This window comes from Lasiosphaeria miniovina (genome assembly GCF_030549165.1).
Source record: "Lasiosphaeria miniovina strain SMH2392-1A chromosome Unknown B0T26scaffold_1, whole genome shotgun sequence".
Taxonomy (NCBI): domain Eukaryota; kingdom Fungi; phylum Ascomycota; class Sordariomycetes; order Sordariales; family Lasiosphaeriaceae; genus Lasiosphaeria; species Lasiosphaeria miniovina.
The window spans coordinates 3,275,269-3,291,115 of record NW_026848220.1 but is presented as its reverse complement, the minus strand read 5'-3'; the positions used below and the strand labels follow the sequence as shown (position 1 = coordinate 3,291,115).

Here is a 15,847-nt window from a genome sequence, read left to right as displayed (position 1 = left end):
CTAGATTTGTTCCTTCTACTCTCCTCATTCGTATTGTCTATTTCATTGCATTGTCTGTTTGTTGCGTCCCTAGGTCCGGTTTCGTTACGGTGTGAAAGGGACCAAACAAGCTTTGTGGCGCGCTGTGGCTGGGCACTAACAAGACGAACGCTGGGACCACGACAAACGCGTGGACGCGCCACTTTCTTCAACGACCGCGACGACGTTGCGCGACGACGACGCTTGCATGCCATATCAGGACTGCTATCGAACAGCAAACGACTAATTATGGCGGAATTAGAAGATAACACGGTATTCCAACAGGACGACCACCGGGTAATTAGCTCCATGCCGTTGCATTCCCCCATAAAAATGAGATGTGCTTTTTTAAGAAATGAAATGAAGAGAGAGAGAGAGATGATGTGTTAATATCATGACCAGGCCGCCTACATCTTCAGCGCGCCGTCTTCCGAGGACCAGCACCACCACGATGCATCTTCTTCTGCTGCTCGCCCGACGAAACGAAGGAGGGTCTCGTCCAAGAAAGACGGCTCCAAATCCCGGCAGCAGACAGCCGCAGCAGCTGAGGAAACCGCTGCCACCAGGTCGGCCTTCACGCCGCTCTTCAACAGCGAGAGCCCCGAAGCCGTGCGTCTCCGCGCCGAGTCGTTTGAGACGGCTTGGCCCGTTCTCGATGCCCGCATCCAAGTTCGTTGTGTTTTTTTTTGTTTTTTTTTCTCGTCTCGTTTTCTTTGCTTGGAAGGAAACTCTGGTATACAAAGAAAGCACTGGCTAGTACTGATACTACCGAACCGTTGCAGCATGTCCTGAGGGAAGCCAACCGCAACACCCTCGACGAGGTCACTTCGTTTATACGCAATGCCGAGGCCGAAACGTACGTGATTCCCCTCCTGTCCTTTTCTCGTCATTCTTTTCGTTGCTGCATGGAGGTGGGCTTGGGCTGTGGCTGACATCTCACAGCACCCAAATCCCCGCCGGCATCATCATTACAGGCCCCAACATTGCCTCGCAGGACCTGCTGTTTGAGCAGCTCGCCGACACGCTCTGCAAGGCTACGCAGGCCAGATTCGTGCGCCTACGCTCAGCCGAGGCCCCGAACCTCAAGGCTGCCCTGAAGAAGATCATCAAGGACGCCAGGGCCAGCGGCCGTGATGATGACGATGACACTGACGATGACGACGAGACTGGGCTCTCTGTGTGTAAAAATGTATGCTCCCCTATTTGCTCTTGTCTTGTTTTCTTCTTCTTTTCGGCTTGGATGCCGAGTAGCTGACACGTGGCATTGCCCAGGGCCGAAAATACCTTAACTACGACCTTGAAACCCTCCACGTCGCTCTCGACGTGAACGAATCGCCGCGCGTCATTGTGGCTTTTCAGGACAGTGAGGCATTTGATAGCGGACTCTTGACCGACCTAATTGCTCTTTTCCAGTATGTTGCTCGTGTTTCTGCGCAATTATCTGCCTACCTGCTTTATTTGTCTAATGCTTTCGTCACTCAGCTCTTGGCATGACCGCATACGCTTCTCTGTGCTGTTTGGCATTGCCACCTCGGTGCAGCTGTTCCAGGCGAGGTTGCTCAAGTCCACGGCCCGCTATCTCTACGGTGCCCAGTTTGACGTGGTCCAAGCCGGCTCTGTGCTGGAAAGCGTCTTCAAGAGCGCCGTGGCTGGGAGCCAGGCTCTGGTACGCCTAGGGCCGTCATTGCTGCGGAACCTTGTCGAGCGCCAGCAAGACCAGGTTGCCGGGATTCAGGTCTTTATCAGTTCCTTGAAGGTAAGTGCCGCCGCCATCGCTTCGTCTGTGCACGTGCTAACAGCCTCTAGTATGCGTATATGTGTCACTTCTATGCGAACCCCTTGAGCATGTTCCTTACTGCGGACGGCCACGTTGATCGTCAGCTACTGCAGTCTGAGCATATTCAGGCGGTCCGGACTCTTGGGTCCTTTAAGGCCCATGTCGAGGCAGCTGTCGAAGCACGGCAGTTGAACCACGCCCAGTCGTTACTTAACGACGACAGCTATCTTGTTGACCAGATCCTGAAGCAAGGGCAACGGAGGCAAGACCATGTAATGCGTCTCCTCCGTTCCCTGCATCTTATTACCGCCATGGGCATTCTTTCCACCCCCTTTACCGACCTTTATATATCAGCACTCGCTGAGGGTATTAGTTTATCCTCGGACATGTTTGCCGTCGTGGACCCCATCAAGCGACTGGGCCCGGATGGGATCATATCATTGATTCGCCGCCTCGTGAGCGCTATAGAGGCCGGCAGCCCGGAACTCGACTTACCGGGGTGGGAGTCTAAAGCTGACGAGTTGATAGCGTCTCTGGGCGAGATTCGCAACGAGGTAGAGTCGCTGGTAGAGCGTACAAAGGATAATCGTAACCCCTTGAAAAGCAAATACGGTGCCCATAGCAAGGTCCTGCGGACAACCGTCGTGGCTCAGAAGGTCCAGCTCAGCCGAGATACGGCAACGCTGACGGACGAGGACAACGCCTTCACCAAGGCGATTAACAGCCTCATGGATATTTTGTCCCAGCACATCCATTGCGACCCCGCCGAGAGCCTCTTCCTCCACGAGGCGTGGCTCTATGACTCTAAGTCGCCCTACCGGGACGTCTTTATTCCTCGACTAGCAACAACGTTTGGGAGAGCGCTGACTCGGCCGCATGACTATCTTGGATGCGCCTGTTGCGGCAACGCGGGTGGCGCAGTCGCGTCTACGCTGCCTACCACGGCTATCTTGTATCACCTATACCTAGAAGCAGGTGCGCTCATCAATGTGGCGGATCTGTGGTCGGCGTACTACGCATCGGTTGGCGATGAATCCGAACTAGGGCTTGACGAACGGACAGCCCTCGTGCACTTTTACGAGGGGTTGGCCGAGCTCAGGATGATGGGTTTTGTTCGCCAGAGCAAGAAGAAAGCTGATCACGTTGCCAAGTTGAAATGGCTGTAGCCGGGAGCGGGGGCGGGAGACTCGATTGTCTTTGGCATTTGGATGAATGCATTGTTATCGCCCTTGTTCACACTCGGAATCGGGGCTCCCGTTGGAATGTCGCCGCCCAGACAATGTCTTAGATTGTCAGACAAAGGGAAAACGGAACAAGAGACGGATGTTTCGACTCGTCGCCCAAGATAGTAGCACGAAGACAAAGAACAGGATGATCCGCTAATATACCACAAGCCGCCGTCAAAGAATATGGCTTCCCTTTTGTGAGCTGTCGTTACCCTCAAATACGCCCGCTCTTTCCCTCTCTATAGAATCGCCTTTCCCGAATCTTGCTCTCCGAGAAACCCAAGCATTGATTGTTGTCCGAAGACAACTAGAAGACTATCGCCGGAACTACTATTTTCTCTGCCTTGCTGCTGGCAGCCCACTTTCTACAAACAGCGACCGAAACCTGAGTATCACCTCTTTTTTCCCCCTCAACTTCTTCTAATTTCTTCATCCTTCTTCTTTCCCTACAGTCGAGTCATAATACTCCTTGGTTCATAATAGTCGCGACGAACCGCTCTATTTAAGACTTTCCTTTATCTTTGCTGTCTCTTACTCTCTTGTCTGTCGCTTGCTAAGACCAAGAACCACCACACGCCTGCCTTCTTGCCGTCCTCCTATACACCTCCCTACCAAGGTGCCCCCGACTGCAAGGTTTTAGACGGGCCCGTACGGCCTTCTTTATTTTTACAGAGTCAACTACGCCGACACTTGCAAAGAAGAACCCATAGACTTCGAGTTCTAGAGAGAGACCACATAAAAATGGAGATCCCCGACCACCCCCAGAAAAACAACAACGGCAACAACAACTCCTCAAAGGGGGCTGCCTTCGGCTCGCGCCGCTCAGCCAAGAACCCAGCCTTCGAGACCAAGCTGCAGCAGATGGCACTCCCACTCGCACCGCTTGTACAGATGACGACGGGCGCCGTGCACCCGGCGTTCCCGCCAACGCTGCTGTCCTTCTGGCTGCTGACCGACGACCAGCTGGACGCCCTGGCCAGCTTCTACCACCAGCGCACACCCTGCCAGTGGACCGCCCACTACCCGTGCCCCGTCACCTGGCCGCAGGGCTTGTCGCTCGAGGAGAAGCGCCGCAAGCTCGGCAAGTTCATCGGCCTGCGCGGCTGCGACACGCCGCTTCTCCAACAGACGCTGCCGGTTGGCAGCGGTAGCAACAAGCGGAAGCGCGCGGGGCCCAAGACGGAGGAGGAAATTGAGGACGAGGCACGCCGCGCTAGGGGCGCGAGCGACGACGAGATGTTCAGGAGGAAGATGTGGTAGGAGAAACAGGCAAAGGCAAAAGGCAAAGTGTTGGGCCATTTACTAATATTTTTTGTTGTTTGGTTTGCTTTGCTTGGTTGCATCATCATTTTCTGGCATATCATGGCACGCATAGCATGGCATTGCGTTGCATTGCGTCTTTTTTGGGGGGGCTGCATATATACATGCATTCTTTCACTCATTAGTCGTCGTAATAATGAATACAGAAGTATTGTCGACATTGATCTGACTCTTTCTTTAACCAGGGCCGTACCAGTCTCTCTTGCTTACCTACCTCCTGTCTACCGCGGTGATCTGGCACGTTATCAAAGTTGCGCAATAAGAAATTATATATTCACGACCTGTTGAAGCCACCCAGCGTGGAACCAGAGCAAACAAGATCTTTTTTTCATTGCCTGTGCCAACCTGTAACGCCAATAGTAATGCAGCCAACAACAACCCCCAGGAACCCCGACTCTCGTCACTATGTACTATACAGAACTAAAGAGAGGCAAGGAAGGAGAGAGAAAACGCAACTCGCCCCCGGGCACGTCTATTTCCGGCCCTTCTTCTTCTTGGACCCGCCGCCGCTCACAGGCGTCGCCGAGGGCGTGTTGGTGTCGACCAGCACGGGCTCGTCTTCACTACCGACTTTGCCCTGCGTCTTCTCCGACTCGTCCTCGAGCTTCTTCAGGGACTCGGTCTTGATGGTGGACCGCCGCTTCTCCCACCACTCCTTCTCGCGCTCCGTCTGCGCCTGGATCTCGTCGAGCCGCTGCTTGAGCACCGTGTTGGCGGCGATCTCGTTGGCTGACTGGAAGATGATTTGGCCCCAGTTCGGCGCGAGCGCATTGGCCTGTCAAGATCGCTGGGTAAGCCACTTGCTTTGCAAAATTCCGCTGCGGCTCATCCCGCAGCACTCCACGAACATACCTCCATAACCACATCCCGTAACTCTTCCTCCATCTCCTTCTCGGCGCGCTGGAACCGCTGCCACAGGTCGTCGCCGACGCTGCCCCGCTGCAGGAGCGAGCTGCAGGCGGCCTTGGCAGTGCGGATCTGGATAATGCGGTGGATGTCCTCGACGGCGCGCCGCAGCAGCGCCGCACGTATGACGCTCTCGGGGACCTTGGGCGTCTTGGCCGCCGCCGCCTTCTCGGACCCGTTGGCCTCGGGCTCCATGTGCAGGAGCGACAGGTAGATGTTGCGCTGGAGATGGGGGCCGAACCACGGCGCCAGGTTCGCGCTTTGCGCTGTGAGGAACAGAGTCAGCAAACACATCTCCCCAAGACCAGAGAGAGAGAGAGAGAAGGAAAGAAAGAAAGCAACATACTGGCTTTCCTCTTCCGGTAGATGGTGGAAAATGTCATGAATGTCCCGCTCAGCACCACCAGGTACGCAAAGGGCACAATCAGGCCCCACCAGTCGATGTCGACCATCTTCGCGAAGTCTTTGCTGGCAGCACGGTAGGATGCGATGGGGGTGACAGTCGCGGACGGAACCTGGTAATTAGAAGAGAGGAGGGAAAAAGAAGAGGGAGACAACAACCAAAAAGGTGGCTCTTCGGAAACACAAACTCTTAGCCAGTCACTAAGTAGGGTTTGTATTAACGGACGTGGTGTGTGTTCTGCTGTGGCTAGCTCGTTCGTTGCGTTGCTCCCAAGTGTCCGAATTCACCCCGAAAGAACAGCTTGACATCAAAATTCTAGGTGACCTTTCGTTTGATCTGGCTGGCCCGCCGCTTGCAGGGGTGGCTTGCCTTTACGTTGCCGGGGCTATTCAGGTTCAGGCACGCGGGCGGCTGGCAAGCGGGCACCATCTCACTGTGGCCAGGTTTCATTCCAGTATGGGTTATGTAAGCCACCCATACAGGTACGTACCCTGTCCGGAGCGAGTTTCTCCGGACTTTGGCGTTGGAGGTAACGCGGGGCAGAGCTGCTAGAACCACGCCACCACCCTGCCAATAGGCACGACTTTATGACGACAGCCAGCTTGCCAGCCTAACCCAGCCTACCAAAGCTTCAACAAGTGGGGTGAAGGTTGCAACTGCCAAACCAAACTCCAACTCCAACCACCAAGTTCCCGAGATAACGTTTCTCTGCCAAACCTCACTTCTTCTCATCATAAGATCTTTGTGCATCAGCCCGTTGCGTAAAGTTCGCGTTTCTTCTTCTGCTTGCAAGCATCACAAGCGAGAACAACTTGACACACGATCGAAGTTCAGTCCAGCTGTCACCATGCTTCTAAGGCTTCGTGCGCCGGATGGCATGTTCCGCCTGACGGTGGAGAAGGACAACACATTCGACGATCTTGGCCGCAAAGTATGACTGCTTCCATATTTCCGACCCCATTTCTAAGCTCGACCCAAGTAAGGCCCAAGTTAACAAGCTCCTGCACAGCTCCTCCCGCAGCTCCCGAAAACAGTAAATCCCAAGACCATAACCCTCTCAAACCACCCAAGTGGCGGCGACGCGAAGAAGATCGAGGAAATTGCCAAATTCAAAATCGGCCAGATAGGATTAAGGTAAGCCAGTGGTCTGTGATTCAGCCCGTCCCGTTTGGTAGCCCCCGCTCCGCCTTGCATGAACGGAGCTAACTGCCGAGCGCAACAGCCACGGTGACCTGATATTTATTAGCTATCAACACCAGGATGCTGAATCTAACGGCCACGCAAACGGCCACGCTCCGAAGTCAGCAGCGTTGTCGTCAACCAACCGCCTCAACGGGAAGCCGATCCTCCCGACAGAACACTTCCCCATCGACCCTCTGCCGGTGTCGTCCACTGCAGAAAAGATCAAAAACCCTTGGGAGACGGTTAGGCAGTCTGCTCTGGACGACCGGTTGGACAAAAAAGATGGCAAGATTCCGCGAAAGTTCGACGTAAAGATGTGTCGCCACGGGCCCAAGGGCATGTGCGATTACTGCATGCCTCTGGATCCCTTCAACGCCAAGTACCTCGACGAGAAGAAGATTAAATACATGTCTGTGCACTCATATCTGCGCAAGGTCAACTCGGCGACGAACAAGCCGGAGCTCGGCAGCTCCTTCATACCTCCGCTCGTCGAACCCTACTATCGGGTGAAGCGCGACTGCCCGGCGGGGCATCCCCAGTGGCCTGAAGGCATTTGCACAAAGTGCCAGCCCAGCGCCATTACGCTGCAACCTCAAACTTTCAGGACTGTGGACCATGTCGAGTTTGCGTCGCCGCAAATTATTGATAACTTCCTTGACGCGTGGCGGAGGACTGGAGCGCAGCGTTTTGGGTTTCTTTATGGCAAGTACGTCGAGTACGACGTAGTGCCCCTCGGCATCAAGGCCGTGGTGGAGGCAATCTACGAGCCTCCGCAGGTTGACGAGGCTGACGGCATATCGCTCAACCCTTGGGAAAATGAACAGGATATCAACCAGGTAGCCCAGCTCTGCGGCCTTGAGCAAGTGGGAATCATCTGGACCGACCTCCTGGACTCTGGCGAGGGAGACGGAACCGCCATCTGCAAACGGCACGCGGACTCACACTTTCTTGCATCTCAGGAGATCTACTTCGCCGCGCGCCTCCAGGCTCAGCACCCGAAAGTCACGAAATGGAGCGATACTGGCAGGTTTGGATCCAACTTTGTCACCTGCGTCATATCTGGCAACGAGAAGGGCGAGATCTCAATATCAGCCTATCAAATGTCGAACGATGCAGTAGAAATGGTCCGGGCGGACATAATCGAGCCATCAGCCGACCCCACCGTGATGCTCGTTCGCGAGGAAGAGGAAGACGACGGCTCGGTGAGCAGAACGCGGTATATACCAGAGGTGTTTTACCGCAAGATCAACGAATACGGGGCCAACGTGCAGGAAAACGCGAAGCCGGATTTCCCAGTCGAATATCTCTTTGTCACACTCACACACGGCTTTCCCGAAGCACCGAAGCCAATCTTCATAAATGATAGCTTCCCGATTGAGAACAGGGAGAGTCTAGGGGAAGCACAGGAGCTTTCTGCAGTCGCTAAGGCGCTTAAGGTGAACCAAAAGGACGACCGTCTAGACGTTTCTAGCTTTCATCTTTTATCCTTCATCCACCAAATGGGTGTCTTGTCAAAGGTAAGAAAGGACCACCTCATATTAAAACCCAGCTTGTTATCCTGAACATGACGCTGACCTGGAATCTCTTTGCTTTAGGAGGAAGAAGCGCTACTTTGCCGGGTGGCCACACAACACGACTTGGCCGAGTTTTTCCAACTGCGGTCGACCACAGGATGGCAAACACTGCACGCCATCCTTCAATCCACTGGTGAGAGAATTCCTAAGCGCTCCAGATCTAATGACAGCGGAGGACGTAAACTAGAGTCTTTAGCTTCGTCCTCTCGTAAAACCGCTGCAGCTGCTACTTCGGCGGCTGCGGCGGCCCTGTCTCCCTCTGGATCCTCTTTCAGATACGACGACGAGGAACCCCTTGCTAAGCGCTTTGCGGCTGTCAGGCTGAACGAGGACCGCCATGCATTATTAAGAAAGGCACCGCCGGGAACAGGTCCACCAGGTGATACGCCGAGGAAGTAGGTACAGGGTCTGGAAGGGGGCAGGGACAGGGGCAAGCCCCCTTCAGAATCGATGCCCCTTCTGAAGGCAGGCCGTTGGATCTTACACACATTGAATGGGCTCACGGGCACAATGGGAAGGGGGTACTTGACTGGCTGTAAATACAGACGTGGCCAGTGTCGCCAAGGCGATGAGGGAACATGACGCGGTGGGGTTGAGGAGAATGAATAGTAGGCGGCGTCCATATTTCAGTGAACAGCGTCTCGTACCAGCACAAGGGGTTATTTTATATATAAATAGACCACAGACGGAGATTGGCGGGGCAATTGGCAGCGGCTTGTTTTCGCTTTTTGCTTTCGGAAAATGCACAGCACGACTAGTAGCAGAATGGGAGACAAAAATGAAAATTTACACCGACAGTGTCTGAACTGTATGTAAATTGTGGCCACGGACGTAACACTTTGTCACGTTTTCACTCTCGTTATTTATTTGATAAATAGCCTGGGTTACGTTCCTACAAAGTGAATCAAATTCTATACTTATCTTCGGCGCTATGGGGTAAGAAGATAGGTACCCTAGCTGTTTCGACAATAGCGACCTTCGGTGGAGCTGTACGTCAGTCGTCGGTAATGATCTCATATCAGCGAGCAATTTTTAAAACAGCTGCTTTGCCTATAAATAGTGTGTGCCTACGACTTTCTAACTTAAGAATTACAAACCGTTCTTGATCACTATTTTTATAGTAGATGCACCGCGGAAGGTTTCTATCTCAACCAGAGCCGCGCGCCATTTCAGAGGCATTCTTTCCGTCAGGGATTCTTTTCGGGAAAACCATCAAATCGTTTTCTTCCTCTTCAGGCATTAGAATCAGTCCTTACACCGCAAGTTCGCATCACCACCTCGCGCCCGACCGAGACGGCTCCGGAGAGGTATCAGCAGTTTGAACACCACCACTGGAAGGTACATCATCAGAAAGAGCCGGAGACATCAGAGAGACGGTGGCAAAGACTAGAAGGTAGTCCCTTCATCTCTAGTACTGTCTGTGGCTGGTCCCGTCCGCTGCTGTGAACATTTGGCTGGGGGCCTGCCCGGGATGTGGTAACCGTGGTGCAACTTCACGTATAGCTCATCGCCTGGGAAGCATAGCAGCAGTGGAGAGTTAGACTTCTAGAAATAATAAACCAAAGCCTTAAGAGCTCTAATTAACGCCTTTTTTATTTCCAGTTCAAGTATCGCAATTTCGTAATAGAGGTCAAATTTTATATCGTCATTTCGTAATAAGCAGATCGTCAGAAACGATAGTTCCTCGAGAATACTTTTCAACGTCTTTTTATTTATAGACTATGAAAAGACAAGGCCCGGAAAATTTTTGAACGCCTTTTTATTTATGGAATATCCGTCGTTATTTCATGAAGAGGGAAAATTCACGAGGCAGATTGGTGATATCATATTTACAATGGCTTGCCACCAATAAACTCGGACCACCGACGGACCTCGGCGGGGATGCCCTCTGGGCGAGGCAGCTTCTCGCTCATGCACTGGGCAAAAAGCACAGCGGTCTGCGTAAAGGAATATCGGGTTAGTCTCGATGCGCACATGACACAATGATGGTATTTAGAGGGAGGAAGCAAAACTCACCTGCGGCTCCATGAATAATGGGACACCAAAGTCCACCGCGTTACGGCGCATGACGTAGTCAACGTCCATGACCGTCTTACCGCGAGCTTTGGCAAGATTGAACACTCCGCGGATGTCGTACTTCTTGAACACCTCACGGAGGGCACGCTTGTCTTCCTTGGGGAACTCGATAACCTCAATATTAACCTTGCCCTTGGTCGTCGATTCGAGGAACTGCTTGACCTCCTTGTCGGCAGCATACAGCTTGTAGCCAAGCGGGGACAGATAGTCGACCACCTTAGTCAACCAGTTCTTGTTCAGCTGACCGCCGAACAAGAGACCCTCGCCGGGCTCGGGCGTGCGGAAGTTCATGGCCGACTGCACCGAGGTCCAGTAAGCCTCGACCAAGTCTTTACCGAAGCAGGCCATTTCGCCCGTCGATGCCATCTCGACGCCGAGGAAGGGATCAGCACCGGGTAGACGGGTCCACGAGAACTGCGGTACCTTGGTGGCGACATAATCCCGCTTTACCGCCATAAAATCGGTCGGCTCGGGAACATTCTTGCCCACAAGCGCCTTGGTGGCAACATCAATGAAGTTGACGCCAAGCACCTTGCTCACGAAGGGGAACGAACGCGAGGCGCGGAGATTGCACTCGATGACCTTGAGTGCCGGGAGACCGCCCTCGGGATCGTCGGCCTTGATGATCTGCATGTTGAAAGGTCCGGTAATTCTCCAGGCCTTGGCAACCTTCTGGGCAATCTCCTTCACTCGTTCCATCGTCGTCTCGTCCAGGTTCACAGGGGGGAGGACCAGGGTAGCATCGCCGGAATGAACACCAGCCTGCTCAACGTGCTCGCTGACGGCGTGGAGAATTAGCTTACCGTCAGAGGCAACACCGTCCACGTCGATCTCTTGCGCGCCTTCGATGAACTTGCTGATAACCACGGGATGGTCGGGCGAGACATTGCTGGCGGCTTCCAGCTTGTCCTTCAGGTCGTCCTTGCTGTGTATGACGGTCATGGCAGCCCCGGAGAGAACATAACTGGGACGGACGAGAACAGGATACCCCACATCGTCGGCAAACTTCTCAGCAGCCCGGACGGACGTTAGCTCCTTCCACGCCGGTTGGTCGACTCCGATGCTGTCGAGAATCTCCGAGAACTTTTGCCTATCCTCGGCCTTGTCGATGTCACGGGGATCGGTCCCTAGAACCCTGGCACCGCCAGTCTCCTGGAGTCGCAGGGCTATGTTCTGAGGCAGCTGGCCTCCAACAGAAACCACCACACCTCCGGCATTCTCGAGTTCGTAAATATCCATCACTCGCTCGTAACTTAACTCTTCGAAATAGAGTCTGTCGGCAGTGTCGAAATCGGTGGAATAAGTCTCGGGATTATACGATTGGGGTGTTAGCTGAGTGTTTAAGGCCCAGGAAAGATAGTTGAAGGGGTAGGATAGAAAGTTGAAGGGGTAGGATAGAAAGTTGAAGGGGTAGGATAGAAAGTTGAAGGGGTAGGATAGAAAGTTGAAGGGGTAGGATAGAAAGTTGAAGGCCCAGGATAGAGATTTGAAGGTCTGTTGACAGAAACTTCAAGGCCTGGTGATAGAGAGTTCAAGGCCTGTTGGCAGAAACTCCAAGGCCTTTGACAGAAAGTTCAAGGCTTATTGTCGTTGTCCATGTACTTACGTTGATCATAATTGTCCTCTCGCCCATTTCCTTCAAGGCCAGTGTAGCGCTGACAGCACACCAATCGAACTCGACGGAACTGCCAATGCGATATACACCGCTCCCAAGAATGACAGTCCCCTTCTCCTCGAATGTGACATCATGGGTGGAGGCGTTATAGGTCGTGTAGAGGTAGTTGGTGTCGGCGGGAAACTCGGCAGCCAGCGTGTCGATCCTCTTGACCCACGGCCTGATGCCAAACTCGCGTCTGAGGGCACGAACCTCATCCTCGGTACCGCCAACAGTCGCGCCAATCTGCTTATCAGAGAAGCCCATCTTCTTGGCCTTGAAGACATGCTCCTTTTTGAGACCCTTCAGACTCCCAACCTGCTGAAGCTCTCGAGTGCAGTTAACAATGTTCTCTAGCTTATAGAGAAACCACTTGTCAATCTTGGTGAGCTCATGCACTCGGTCAACGGTGTAATTCTCGTGGAGCATGGCCTGGCCGACTGCCAACCACCGGCGATCAGTTGGGTTCTGGAGCTCAAAGTCGATATCTTCAAACTTGGCGCCCTGGAAGCCGACAAAGTTGGGATCCACCTGTCTAATGGCCTTTTGGAAAGACTCCTCAAAGGTGCGGCCAATAGCCATGACCTCTCCTACAGACTTCATGGCACTCCCAATGTCCCGCTTCACATGCTGGAACTTGGCCAAATCCCACTTGGGGATTTTTGTGACGATATAATCGAGCGACGGCTCGAAGTTGGCCGTGGTCGTCTTGGTGACGGCGTTCGGAAGTTCGGGCAAGCTATGGCCCAGGCCAATCTTGGCAGCTGTGTAAGCTAGAGGGTAGCCAGTGGCCTTGGAAGCCAGGGCCGACGACCGGGAGAGCCGGGCGTTGACCTCGATAACCCTATAGTCTAAACCATCGGGCTGCAGGGCGTACTGAACATTGCACTCGCCTACGACGCCCAAGTGGCGGACAATCTTGATAGCGGCAGTCCGGAGCATATGATACTCCTCGTCGCTCAGGGTTTGACTTGGCGCAACGACAATCGAGTCGCCGGTGTGGATACCCAAGGGGTCGAAATTCTCCATGTTGCACACCGTGATGCAGTTGTTATCTGCGTCACGGACGACCTCGTACTCAACCTCCTTCCAGCCCTTGAGAGACTTCTCAACCAGAATCTGCGGGGAGAGGGTGAGCGAGCGGGCGGCCATGTTTCTAAGCTCTTCCTCGTTGTTCGCGAATCCGGAACCGAGACCGCCTAGCGCATAAGCGGCTCGGACGATGATGGGATAGCCAATCTGGGTGGCCGCCTCGAGGGCCTCGTCGACCGTGTTGACGGCAACCGACTTTGCGATGGGAATGTTGATCTCCTCAAGCGCCTTGGCGAACAAGTCTCTGTCCTCGCTGAGCTCCAGCGTCCTCACGCTTGTGCCGAGGACCTTGACGCCGTACTTTTCGAACAGCCCCAGTGCCTGCATCTGGACACCGAGATTGAGGGCCGTCTGGCCACCGAAGGATAGGAAGATGCCATCAGGCTTCTCGCGCTGAATCACATACTCGACGTACTCGACGGTGACCGGCAGGTAGTAGATCTCGTCAGCGAGGACGTGGTTGGTCTGGATGGTGGCGATATTGGGGTTGATGAGGACGGAAGCTACGCCAGCTTCTTTGAGGGCCTTAAGTGCTTGTGAGCCTATGCGCAGTGAATTGATGTCAGTCGTTATACTTTCTCTTTCCGCCTTTAATTTGACTTGTATGGCTCATAACGTCTCTGCTGTCCCACACGGGGGAAAGCCGAGCTTGGTGACGGTGGACGGGACATACCAGAGTAGTCGAACTCTCCAGCCTGACCAATGGCAAGGCCACCACTACCAATGACAAGGACCTTCTTGACATCGACATGCTCTCTCGGCTTTATGACTCCGCTCTCGAGGTAGGCCTTGGGGTTGGGAGCGGACTGTGCGGCGACCGAGCTTGCGCATGCGGTCGAGGCAGAGAGCAGGCGCTTCTGCACGAGGCGCACGACCTTCGGCGGCGCCTGCTGGGTACGGAAAAGGCTGTTCTGCGCAGCAGAGGTGAAGGTCTTTAGCTGGGGCGTTGAGACAGCAACGCGGCGACCATGGCGGAGAAGGGCGGGGGCTCGGCCGGCCTTTTGCACGGTTGACAGCATTGTCTAAGTCGTCGTCGCGAACAGAAAGTGCAGAAAAAAGAAAGGCAAGTCGCGAAACCCGCTAAGAGTCTCTCGAGCAGCTCTCTGATTGTCCTTCGGTCTTGCCAATTGGGCAGTGCCTCAGGTCGCCAGTCCTTTCGTTTGGTCTTTTTGGCGGTGGGGAGCAGAATAAAAGCAGCAAGTCTTCGAGTCGGTCAGGAAAGAAGACCCAATACAAAAGACCGGCCTCTGTGGGGAGCGATAAGAGATAAGCTCTTGGAGGGTGACTCTTTTCCTGCTCCCGTTCTGGTGAAAATTTTTGATCCACCGCGTGCCCGCTCTGCACTTCCGACAGCGGAAGACCGAAGCATTGATTGTCTATAGTCGTACACTATACAATTGCAATCCCTGAAAGATTGTTAGTGAGAGACTTTCTAAATGCGAAAGGCGTAACTGCTTTGCAAGTTGTCTTCCAGGTTTATCTCTAGGCAGGTGGTAGCTATTAGAGCAACAAATGTATAATCGCGAAGGCAGGTACGAATACGGATAACCCTACACCAAATGCACTGGCATGGAAGCCTTGCAACGTCTTTTCTGGCCTAATTATTCGATAAACCCTACCGGTTTCTGTCTAAGTACCGTGCTAACAGTCATCTGGGGATCGGATTGTATGCACAGCAGTACCAAGAGAACGGCGCAGATGGTGAAATATCATCGCCATCTTAGCTTTTCCATCCACAACCGCTGTACCAGCCATTGGATTTTTGCAGACGCCGAAGAGCAACACAGTGCCTGTAAACCCTCTACCACTGCCAGTTTGTTTATTCACAGCTTCTTGCAAGGACACAGCTGCCCCCAACAGTCCAATATGAAATATCACGCGATATTCTCGTCGCTTTTAGTCTACCATACCGGCCGAGGTACCTTGATATCGGGACTTGGATGGAGGCGGTGGCAAACGATGTTCCCGCGATCTGCAACTCTTGCCAGCTACCCCGCCATGCCCCTCGAAACCTGACATGAAAAAAGTTTATATTCCGGGGCGTTTATTGGCCAATGCCAACGCCGTGTGCCTCGTGCGGGCAATGTTTTCGTCCTGCCATCGTGACCCCTCACGACCTTCAGTCGCACCCAGACAGACGTTGGTTGAACCGGTGCAGAGGCCTTCCCTGTCATGATAGAATATCGAGACTAGTTGAAATGTCATCATTTGATGATTAACTCGAACTAAACGGGCATACTTATGCGATAGATAAAACTCACATATATACTTAATGTACAGTACCTAGTCCCTTTGAGCTATTCCCGCCTTCACAACGTTGCCTACCGCTGCGACGTCGTCTACTGCCGCTGAATATCCCGCGACATCTTGGGTTATAAATGACTCCATTCTTGCTGCCAGCTAGTATCATATAGGCTGCAGGGGCAAGCTCCAAGTCGTCTGTGGTAATAGAATGGCGCAATCTCGTAATGTCGAGCGAGCAAGGTGTCCGTCCGATCAAGATAAACAGGAGAGCAGTGTTCACGAATTTTGAACTAAAACTTTCTAAGCACCCCTATGACTTGTTTCCTTCATGCTCATCTTCCAGTCCTGCTCCTGAAGGCTTCCAGAAAGAACTAG

At 53.4% G+C, this 15,847-nt stretch overlaps 5 protein-coding genes across 5 annotated transcripts; 3 read left to right on the top strand and 2 right to left on the bottom strand.

Annotated features, from left to right (window-relative positions):
* Positions 1-35: 35 nt before the first annotated feature.
* On the top strand, positions 36-3,362 carry B0T26DRAFT_42033 (origin recognition complex subunit 3 N-terminus-domain-containing protein). The gene is made up of 7 exons (XM_060434907.1): positions 36-315; positions 421-687; positions 801-874; positions 961-1,207; positions 1,291-1,430; positions 1,501-1,774; positions 1,825-3,362. The coding sequence occupies exons 1-7, from the start codon at positions 268-270 to the stop codon at positions 2,959-2,961; spliced, it is 2,187 nt and encodes a 728-aa protein (XP_060302753.1). The 5' UTR covers positions 36-267; the 3' UTR covers positions 2,962-3,362.
* Positions 3,363-3,795: 433 nt separating this feature from the next.
* B0T26DRAFT_615667 (uncharacterized protein) lies at positions 3,796-4,275 on the top strand (the record flags this gene model as incomplete). The annotated part of the gene is made up of 1 exon (XM_060435979.1): positions 3,796-4,275. A coding segment is annotated over one exon (480 nt), but the record flags the coding sequence as incomplete, so codon positions are not given.
* A 538-nt stretch (positions 4,276-4,813) lies between these two features.
* B0T26DRAFT_867060 (Sec62/63 complex, subunit Sec66) lies at positions 4,814-6,047 on the bottom strand (the record flags this gene model as incomplete). The annotated part of the gene is made up of 3 exons (XM_060447831.1): positions 5,594-6,047; positions 5,194-5,513; positions 4,814-5,116 (listed from the first exon to the last, which is right to left on the bottom strand). Exons 1-3 carry the CDS (start codon positions 5,697-5,699, stop codon positions 4,814-4,816), a joined length of 729 nt encoding a protein of 242 aa, XP_060302751.1. The 5' UTR covers positions 5,700-6,047.
* A 450-nt stretch (positions 6,048-6,497) lies between these two features.
* Positions 6,498-8,805, top strand: B0T26DRAFT_634480 (nuclear protein localization protein 4; the record flags this gene model as incomplete). The annotated part of the gene is made up of 5 exons (XM_060436637.1): positions 6,498-6,581; positions 6,660-6,784; positions 6,873-8,349; positions 8,428-8,584; positions 8,630-8,805. The coding sequence occupies 5 exons, from the start codon at positions 6,498-6,500 to the stop codon at positions 8,803-8,805; spliced, it is 2,019 nt and encodes a 672-aa protein (XP_060302750.1).
* A 1,430-nt stretch (positions 8,806-10,235) lies between these two features.
* Positions 10,236-14,247, bottom strand: B0T26DRAFT_670226 (uncharacterized protein; the record flags this gene model as incomplete). The annotated part of the gene is made up of 4 exons (XM_060439157.1): positions 10,236-10,343; positions 10,423-11,814; positions 12,089-13,770; positions 13,902-14,247. 4 exons carry the CDS (start codon positions 14,245-14,247, stop codon positions 10,236-10,238), a joined length of 3,528 nt encoding a protein of 1,175 aa, XP_060302749.1.
* Between the last annotated feature and the right edge of the window lie 1,600 nt (positions 14,248-15,847).

Bases quoted from the DNA above. Each gene is read 5' to 3' on its own strand.
- B0T26DRAFT_42033 (XM_060434907.1), top strand. From the start codon at position 268: ATGGCGGAATTAGAAGATAACACGGTATTCCAACAGGACGACCACCGG. The intron at 688-800 runs GTTCGTTGTGTT...GAACCGTTGCAG, and splicing joins TTCTCGATGCCCGCATCCAA to CATGTCCTGAGGGAAGCCAA. The intron at 875-960 runs GTACGTGATTCC...GACATCTCACAG, and splicing joins CGCAATGCCGAGGCCGAAAC to CACCCAAATCCCCGCCGGCA.